Below are 10,702 nucleotides of genomic sequence, written 5' to 3' on the forward strand. Positions count from 1 at the left end.
CTTGTACAAAATTGGATAACAAACTAACTACAAATAGACCGGATCCCCTAACTTAAGAAATTAACTTATTTTTTATAAGAGGAATTTCTAAGTAAATGGGTAAATACGTTTACATGAAAAATAAAAGTAGGAGAGTATAACCAATTAAAGGCTAATTTACCTATTTTAATTTTCTTGTGTATCTATTGAATTTCTCTTTATATCTATATTTTCTATCAGCGAATATATTCCAAATTTTATTTCATGATTCGGTGGGTACCACATACCCACAACAAGTTGTAAACTAATTTCTTTTAATATAATGCATGCTTAAAAAAAAGTGAATACATCGTATTAACAACCCTCATTAGTATTTTTCTTTCCTTCCTCACTAAAATGGTAAGACATGTGCCGTGACTTGATTAGTTAATAAACATTGTATATGCCTCTTTTGATACTTAGAAATATATTTTCGAATTAATGGTGTGATATCTAGAAGGTAAGTATTTATTGTCGTATCTTTTGTGTAATATACTATATAAAATCTTTTTTCACTTCCCATGTCAAAGGTTAGTTGTATTATTATTGGTTTGGGAGAAGAATCAGAGCAATAATGTTGAAATTCACCGACTGGTCACTCATCCTAACGACACTAATTTTTGTAATTTTAATTCAAGAAGGATTAATTGATGGAAGAACGATCTCAAATGCCGTGAATAAAGGAATAATCAAGACAATTAAGGTGTGTGGTTTACAATTGTTTATTTAAAACAGTAATCTCGTGTTTCATATTATATTAGTGTATTCTTGATTTGATTTATATGGTATAGGTTGATAAAGGTGAGATCATTGACTGTTATGATATTTACAAGCAACCTTCTCTTAATCATCCTTCGCTTCGTAATCACACAATACAGGTTTGGTATATAGTTTTTTTCCATGATATATACAATATCATATGCTTTTTATTTGAAACTCTAAAGGGATTACTTGATTTTTATCTGTATATATATGAAACAGATGAGACCTAGTATGCACCCGAAGAAAATGAAATTAGATAATAACGGGACACTTCGACTTACACAAACTTGGCATAAGTATGGAGCATGTCCACAAGGAAGTATCCCTATACGGAGGATCGGAAAAGATTACCATTCAACACTTTTGCGTAAGCATCGTCATCTAAAGCTCCCACGTTATAATACGTCCCTCTATTCATTTGGAAATGGCCATGAGGTATATTCACGGGTCATTAAATATTTTTTCTATAAAAAGTTTTAATAATTTGTTTCGTGTTTGCACAATGGTTGTAATAATATCAAATAATGTTTTTTCTATGTGCTTGAATATGTTATAGTACGCGACAGTTCAGGTGCACGGTAATTTTCTAGGAGCACAAGCTAAAATAAATCTTTGGAATCCAGTTGTGGAAATACCAAGTGAATTAAGTTTGTCTCAAATCTGGGTCATAGCAGGTGACGGTGATGATCTCAATACTATTGAAGCCGGATGGGAAGTAAGTTATCCATCAAGGTTATGTCTCAAATGGAATATAGTAGCTTTTTTGGCACATCATTAATTTTGAATTTTCTTTTTTATTAGGTGAGTCAACCCAGACACACTGATTACCAGACCAGATTTTTCATACACTGGACTGTAAGTGTTATTATTTTGCGAAAGTCACCTTATTGTTTTCTTTTTCATTCTAAAATTCTACTTCCCAGAATAGGAGCATGGCAATTAAAAATAATTTCCTCTTCCACATGGAGGAAAATATGAATTTATTACGCCGAAAGTAATTTATTAATAATATCTACCAAGGAACAAATAAATCATTGACTTATTTATTGTCAGACCGGTAACTATGGATCTGGTTGCTCCGATCTCGAATGTGAAGGCTTTGTGCACACATCTTCGGAAATCTCTCTTGGCTGCAATTTCACGGAAGTATCCACTTTCAAAGGCGACCAAAAAGATGCCACCTTTGGTATACACAAGGTAGGAAAATGGAACTAATCAATGTCGCGAATCATTTTGCCAAATTTATTATAGAATTTGATTTTTGGTAATTTCGCAGGACCAAAATAGTGGAAATTGGTGGATACAAGTACAAGGTATACCCGTGGGCTATTATCCAAGTTCTCTATTCACGCAATTATTAAAGACAGCAACAGAAATAGATTTCGGTGGGGAAATCATAAATATGGCACCTAAAGGACGACATACTATGACTCAAATGGGTAGCGGTCATTTCCCTTCCGAAGGAGGTCTCGGAATATCCAGTTATTTTAATCAAGTTCAAATAATTGATGAAAATAACATAGCTAAAGACCCTGAAATTGTTATCAAGTATGTAACGAATCCAAATTGTTATGATTTACAAATTGACGACAAACACACGAACGGCTTCGGCTTTTACTATGGAGGTCCTGGATATAATGATAAGTGTCAGTAATGAGAACCTGAATAATAATATTTATGTTCATCTATTTATAATTGTTTTTTATGGTTTGGTATCATATACATTAAGCATATTATTTCTGTATGAATCTACGGATATCATTTACCCTCATGTAATATCTTATTAGTAGTATAATAAATTTCATGCTCAAAAAAAAATCTATAATTATTATTTTTTAATGGTTTGATGTCATATACAGTAAGCATATTATTTCTGTATGAATATTTATATGCAATTTATAGTCTATATGAAAATTTCTCTTTTTCTAAATTTCACTACATTTCTTCCTATGAGAGTTTCCTTGGCACTCAACAGATAGATGTTCTATGACCAGCTAATCATGCAACCAAAATGAGCTAAGCAATTCCATCCATTAGGAACTTGATGAGACAGTTGTTGAACTAAGTCAGGCTGCCAAGCTGGCCTGCAGTGCATGCTACTAAGCGGAGGGAAAATTAGTGCAAGTAAAAAATTTAATAGCAGTAATTCGTGTGACAAACATAGGCAACCAAAAGTACACCTCCTAAATTATGTTAATGACGAGTAGTAAGCAATGGATGGGAATAAAATGAATGCATCAATCAAACAGTTCAGATATCTCACGACCCTAAAGTTCAACAATCAAAACTGAAACCAGCAAAGACATCTAACTGAGAATGTCATATCCATTCACTAGGTTTATCCAAATCATAAGGGAGCTTACGGATATTCTTTTCGGTTTGAACTTGTTAAAGAAGAGGTAAACAGGATAAGCCACGGCATAACAAAACAAAGTTGCAGGATTTCTTCTTCTAATTAAAGTAGTTCACAAAATAAAGAACCAAACAGGTATAAGTAACCACATTTGGACTGCAGTTTCCTTTGCCCGAAAGTTTCTTCGATGTAGGTCCTGCAATTCAAATGATTCATGATACTATTAAGACTATGTCCCATAGAAAATACAAATCAAACAGCATATGATTCAGCAATTGTTAAAACACAAAGGAATGAGCAGCATCTTGCGTCTTTACAGTATACAGTCTGAATTACAAAACAAGCGCCATCTTGTGTCTTTACAATAAACAGAACTGAATTACAAAACAAGGATGCTAAAAGTAAGAAATGAGAGACGTTGTTTCTTAATCTAAAGGTTAAGGCAGACAATCTTGATCACGATACCATGAAAAAATTAAAACCTTTCAACGAGTATATACTTATTCAATTTAACATTGTTAAAAGTCTACTTTTCTAGATTTAACAACATATTTCCAAAATGTAGTATGTATGTTCAATTTCTCGTCCTTATATACAAGTAATTTCATACCAAGCCCATAAATGTACCTCAACGTTTTGTGCGACAACCAAACTGATATTTGAAACTAGTGAGAAGGTAAGTTCAATACTTCTAGGTTAGACTGCAGTGTAGGAACATATGGCTCATAGTTGTTGGGGTTCAGAGCCATATACATGCTAATACTGCGGAAACAAAATAGCTAACAAAAAACACTTGATCCCTCGGATTGCTCCATGAACCACACTATGATCTAGGATAAGAAGAAGAGAAAGAGAACCACACATATGAAAACCATAAACAAAGCAACAAGAAGTAAAATAGTCACATATTTAACGTGGTTCAACAATATACACAATGTGTATATATTGTCTACATCCACCAAACGGCTACGACCTCTTTCTTTATTATAGAACCACCAACTGAGAATTACACAAGAATTGAATAATCAATTATCGGCTCACCACAATGTGACCGAACAACTATCACAAACGCCCTATAAATCTAAAGTAGTGTCTTCACCCATATGAGATAATATTTACCGTATTATCTACCACAACGAGATGATCTTCTCTGCACACCCTGACATAGATTACCATGGACGCCTTTAGCTCAACACCAATAATATAATCCAGCACCACCAAGATGATCTTCTGCTCAACAAGATGTCTTACCAACATCTCCACATGAATACTCCATAATGACATATCTTCCAACATCGATAAGTATCCCATAAGCACCATAATGATGTACTCCTTACACCATTAATGGTTTTTCACATCCACCTCAATAGGTGGGATGAATCTCTCACATCTCTACGAGAATTTCCTTGAGAACTCATAGCTAAAAAACTCATAGCCTAGACCTCCTTATATAGGAGTCACAAACTTATCCTACAAGAATAGGGTTTCCTTAACTTAGCCACTACGGTCCTAGAATTTAGGATCAAGTAAACAAATAAGAGTTTATCATAAACTCTTGACCAATTTAGTTTTGGTTTTCCTAAACCTAAACTTAACCGGCCCAAAAACTGTTTGAGTTTATCCCAAACTCAACACCGACCTAAGTTAGAGTTTTTCCAAAATCAAAACTGTAACCGTCCGTCCCTACAATTCTCCACCTCGGATTATGCATTCATTCATGAGACAATCAACTTGTTATCCCTCCATCTTCTGAACATCGACTGCACCACCACTGGTTGCCTACATATCCTCAATAGGAATCAAACCGAACGTAGTTCACCCAAATTATTCCGTAGAACCTCCACCAGAAGAGAGCAAACCAAACGTGAACGTCACCAATTCATGACTCAAAAATCCAACCTATCGATGATTGTACAAATCTGCACCCCGATGAAAAAATATTGACCATCTCACCAAACATCATCATATGGCCACCCGTTATGCAACATCTTGAGAAAATACACCTTACTCCTTTATGTTCACAACTCCACATTGATTGGCATCATTCCAGGTGTATTGCATGCCAACTCAATCAGACCATGCACAATCATTGTCCATATGTTACCAATCAAACTCAGTTACAGTCATCATGCACCATTGAGCCTTTGCCACATTCGAACTTGTTTCATTCTACGAACACAGCTCCGCCTTGAATGGTCTCCACCCGAGTTAATGTTCCTCTATTCTGAGCCACTAACTCCAAGTTGCGCACCACATCCGTTAGGGTTGACATCCATAACTAATCAATTGTTTTTTAAAACAACTGAACACATACTTGCTCCTTTCTATGAGCATGTCCTCCAAAGCGAGTTAACGATATACTTTGTGTTATTTTGTAATAAACCAACCTCCATGTTAGCTTCCAAGAAACTAACCATCTTGTATGTACCAAAGCATATTGAGCATGACACTAACTGCGTACCAAATACAACCAATCCACGGATCACTGCCACTGCGTGCCAATCTCGAGCTCATCTCTATGAATCTTGCTTAACGAGCCTATCTACGATTGGATCATGATTCTATGACCATATTTCCCTAATTGAGTTTTACTCCTTTAAAAAGCTCATCATATCTTTAACCATTGCATACATACCAAACACACGTATCCAGCTTCACAGAGACTTTGACAGCTGACACACTAAACATCTTCACCACTTCAGCAACCTCAACGGGATTTCACAACAATGTCCTTTTTACGGGCTTTAACATAATTGTTAAGATAGTCTTTTATCAATTTCTTAGCAAGCATGTAGTTTCGACTTCGCGACAGTCAAACCACAACATAATAATACTTGGATAGCACTGTGACTAACGTCAAAGAATTCATTGTTACCGTTGTAACAATACATAAAGTCACACATTCTGCCTTGTGCATATCCCTTCCCCATCTTGCTTCAGTCCAAACGTACACCAACTTTCGAAAACTGATAATCTATCCTTTACACAAAGGCCCAATCACACCCAGCCATAATCTGAAACCTTCAGTAACTTCCTCAAGCTCCAAGCAATTCAAGATGTTGTTATGTTTATCTTCTCAAACTATGTAGAGAAAATAACTTAACGGAAACTATATCGTTGTTGAACCAAATTTCTCAAAAAAAATCTTTACCTTCATCTCTACCGGCTCTGTCACTATTGAAACCAATTTCAATAACTGTAGCAGACAAGCAAACCCCCAAATATTATCATTGCTATAATGTAATCTCTACAACAGAAAGTATCACATTAATCATCAGGAAATCGAATAGCCAATGAATAATAAAAGGTTGTCGGAAAAACACGCAAAAATTGCAGCCTTACACAAATTCATGCGTCGTGTTTTCTCCTAAGTAGTATGCGCTAGCTTCCATATCCGCACCACCACACATATTGTAGTATTGTCTCTTTATTCTTTTAACTCTTTGATAGACGCATTTATATGTCTAATTTGTCCTCAATGTTTCGTATTGTTAGTACTCGTTTTCGTCCTTATTATGGTGTTTTGTGTGTTTGTAGGTATTTTTTTGGAAATAAATATTTTTGGAAATTTCGGCTCGAAAAATTGCCCGGGGCACCCTTGGAGGACAAGTGTTATTCGGACTTTCACCGTTGGTTAAGGGGCACCTCAATTACTAAGGGGCACCTCAGTTGGGCACCTGCTAGTCGCACCCCCAGTTTGTTAGGGGGATACCCTTTCTTCTTCATTTGAATTATGAAAACCGGCGGGAAAAACCAACCTTCAGCTGCCGAAATTAGAGTTGCGATTTGAGCTCATTTCAGTGAGACTAAACGGCTGAATTTGATTGGATTTGTTCATATGGGCTTAACAAACGTGGTGTGATATTCAAAATCAATCCAGTTGGACCAGATAATCGGTGAGAAGGAAACAGAGTTGCGTGTTCACGGGAAAAATATTCTGGATTTGGTTTGGAAAGTTTCTGGTGAAATTCAATCGAAGTTTTAGCTTGGTTTGGGCCTGCTAACCGCAAACAGGGCTGGTAATCCTCTTAGACTCGTCAAAGTACGGTTGTATCACCAATTGGAAGAAAACAGAGCATCATATATCCCCATGAGTTATTCTCGGGATTTTCTTTATTCTTGGAAAGATTGCACGAGGTCAGAGCATGTATATCCTATTCTATGACGTGTATGAGTCTATTAAGAGTATGTTGGATGGATACAGACGCGTGAGAAGCTGTAAAAAGGGAAGAAATCCCGTGACTGGCAGTGAAGAATATTATCGAGTAATGAAGATTATTCGGAGTTATTGGCGAGTATTTTTGATTCTGGAGAGTATATAAAGGGTGCTGAGGGTTATGAGAGAGGATGGAGAGTCAGGGGTGAGAACAAAGTATAGAAATTAGAGTTGATGCTGCTTCCATTAGAGAAGAACACGAAGAACAATAGACTGCAAGTAGCAGTCGTTTTCTAGTGTCTTAAAACCGTTTCGTTTTCTTCCAGAAAAAGAATGTTGCTTCTGCGACTGTTTTGTGCTATAATTTTGTAACAGCTTTTTTGCAACATTTGTAACACTCGTAGACCATTCCGAATCTCTGTTTTATCTTATTTCTCCAATAAAAACACCATTTGAGCTATGAGTTATCTTTTTGAGTGTGTTTTCACCATGTGGAGCTAGAACCCATCGCTGGGACGACGGAGGAAGCTGTATTTCATCCTTGGGGTAATTTAATAAATTCCTTATTTACTTTTTGCATAAATTTTAAATGATTTATGATTTCTATTCATCATTTGTTATCTTGTTAGATAGTGTATGCTTAGTCTTAGATGCTTTAGATACACTATGCTTGTAATTTACAATTGATGTTTTACGAAATCTACTTTGGCAAAGAATAGAGTTATTGTTTCTTTTGCTTTGAGCTATAAATGTCTAGGATTAATTTATGAACCCCATGAACATGAAAACCAGTGGAATCCCGAGTCCCGGTCTCTCTTCATTCTGTGGCAAATTTTGTGTATATATTTTTCCTTATTTTCTTTATTAAATCTTAAAACAAATTATCAACAAATCTGAGTGAACGAATCATCTTACTACAACATCATTGAAAATAACCATCACTCTTGAAGTTTCCAAACAATACCTATTTAATTCCTCACAACGGGTCTTCACCAAAGTAGGAACGTATCCGCAACACAAATAGACCAACCTGTTTCTCCAAATGGTCTTGCACTTCAACCAGCTCTGATCGACTTCAAATGGTGTACAACCAAAAAACTCTTCGACTGAACGTCATCGACAAGAATCAAAATATCACAAACTATCTAGCTTCTCCATCAAAAGTAGTACGAGAGAAACTCAAAAAAAAAAAAAAATGTTCTACCCGACACAATGCCATACTCAACACGTACAAACAAACCCTACAAACTGTATCGACAAACTTCTTCATATATAATAATAAGAATCCATAGCTCCACCATAACTAATATCACATCTCATCCAACGATCCATGTCCTGAAATTTATTTGTAGCCACGTGCTTCAAATACTAAGACTAAATATCAAACTCTTCACTTATGGAACATATCAAACCCTGGCCAACAGTCAATACTTCCAAAACAAAACCTACTACGAGATTCCCGAAATCCTTATTGTAACTAACAACTAAGGCAGAACGAGTATGAATTCATCTTCACATTCTTCAACTTCAGGTTAAAGACAAACAACAACATGATCCAATTGATGACGATTGATAACCAATTATTGCTTCCCATAGTATATAACAATAATGAGACTTTGACATGATAATATTCCATCTTTACTCCACAAACATAAAAACTAATATTTGTATCCCAACTACTATATTATTTCCTTCTTGTGTCTTTCCAAGCAAACACTGATTAATTGAAAACCAATCTACGTGGGTCTTTCAAACTATTCATAAGAATATGGTACGAAGTATAGAGAATAAATAAACTTACCCGAAGCCATGCATATGGTTTACGCTGCAATAAGTGTCCATATCAAATCTCCAATGTAGAGCACCACGAATATCAAGACTATACATCTTGACCATATTGAATGCAGATCACCTAATATAATCTCATTCCTTCAGAAGTACGCTTTACTTTGCTTTGTTCCCAAAACTGATGAAATCAAATCATATAACATCAAACTCTGCATCTTCGGAAGTTGTAACATCAAATCCTCACATACTTGATGAAACCAAATCCTTTGTCTTCAAAATTTTCTGTCCATCCAGAAAACCCAAAACTTCTCTCTTAAAACCTTCTATCCAGCCTAAGGCTCTGATACCAATTGTTGGGGTTCAGAGCCATATACATGTTAATACTGCGGAAACAAAATAGCTAACAAGAAACACTCGATCTCTCGGATTGCTCCATGAACCGCACTACGATCTAGGATAAGAAGAAGAGAAAGAGAACCACACAGATGCAAACCATAAACAAATCAACAAGAAGTAAAGTACTCACATATTTAACGTGGTTCAACAATATACACAATGTGTATATATTGTCTACATCCACCAAACGGGTACGACCTCTTTCTTTATTATAGAACCACCAATTGAAAATTACACAAGAATTGAATAATCAATTATCGACTCACCACAATGTGACCGAACAACTCTCACAAAAGCCCTATAAATCCAAAGTAGTGTCTTCACCCATATGAGATAATATTTACCGTATTATCTACCACAACGAGATGATCTTCTCTGCACATCCTGACATAGATTACCATGACACGAATACTCCATAACGACATATCTTCCAACATCGATAAGTATCCCATAAGCACCATAATGATGTACTCCTTACACCATTAATGGTTTCTCACATCCACCTCAATAGGTGGGATGGATCCCTCACATTTCTACGAGAATTTCCTTGAGAACTCATAGCCTAGACCTCCTTATATAGGAGTCACAAACTTATCCTACAACAATAGGGTTTCCTTAACTTAGCCACTAAGGTCCTAGAATTTAGGATCAAGTAAACAAATGATAAACTCTTGACCAATTTAGTTTTGGTTTTCCTAAACCTAAACTTAACCGGCCCAAAAACTGTTTGAGTTTATCCTAAACTCAACACCGACCTAAGTTAGAGTTTTTCCAAAATCAAAACTCTAACCGTCCGTCCTTACAATAGTCTCTCCTGTAATGCGTTCATGTGTGCTGCATACCATAACACTGACCTTATACGGAATGCCTCGTTCCTAGATTATATCATATGCACGGTTTAAAAGATGGTAATTCATAGTAAAAGTGCATCATAAACTAAGATTTTTATTTTTCATCGTGTTCCTGGCATCCGAAAGTTTCTAGGGTGCAACATGGTTCTGCAAATTAATAGATAGATGACGTTTCCAATCTAAGAGTTTCTTAAATTACACATGCAATTCTGTACTAACATCCTTTATGCATAGTACCAGAAATATACACAGACACATCATAACTAAACTCATCACAGAGCTCAAAGCAAAAACTAGTAGAACTGAAGAAAAACAGTGAAGAGAATAGGAAAAAAACTTACTTTTGACCATTTTGAAGACTACCCTATCAAAAGCTCC

General features: G+C 35.7%; 1 protein-coding gene across 1 annotated transcript; it reads left to right on the top strand.

Moving 5' to 3' along the window:
- The first annotated feature begins 592 nt into the window (after positions 1-592).
- On the top strand, positions 593-2,526 carry LOC113340895. The gene is made up of 7 exons (XM_026585946.1): positions 593-721; positions 810-896; positions 1,000-1,215; positions 1,337-1,495; positions 1,582-1,635; positions 1,834-1,977; positions 2,057-2,526. Exons 1-7 carry the CDS (start codon positions 593-595, stop codon positions 2,432-2,434), a joined length of 1,167 nt encoding a protein of 388 aa, XP_026441731.1. The 3' UTR covers positions 2,435-2,526.
- The last annotated feature ends 8,176 nt before the right edge of the window (positions 2,527-10,702 follow it).

The sequence above is a fragment of the Papaver somniferum genome, unplaced genomic scaffold (assembly GCF_003573695.1).
Source record: "Papaver somniferum cultivar HN1 unplaced genomic scaffold, ASM357369v1 unplaced-scaffold_24, whole genome shotgun sequence".
Classification (NCBI taxonomy): domain Eukaryota; kingdom Viridiplantae; phylum Streptophyta; class Magnoliopsida; order Ranunculales; family Papaveraceae; genus Papaver; species Papaver somniferum.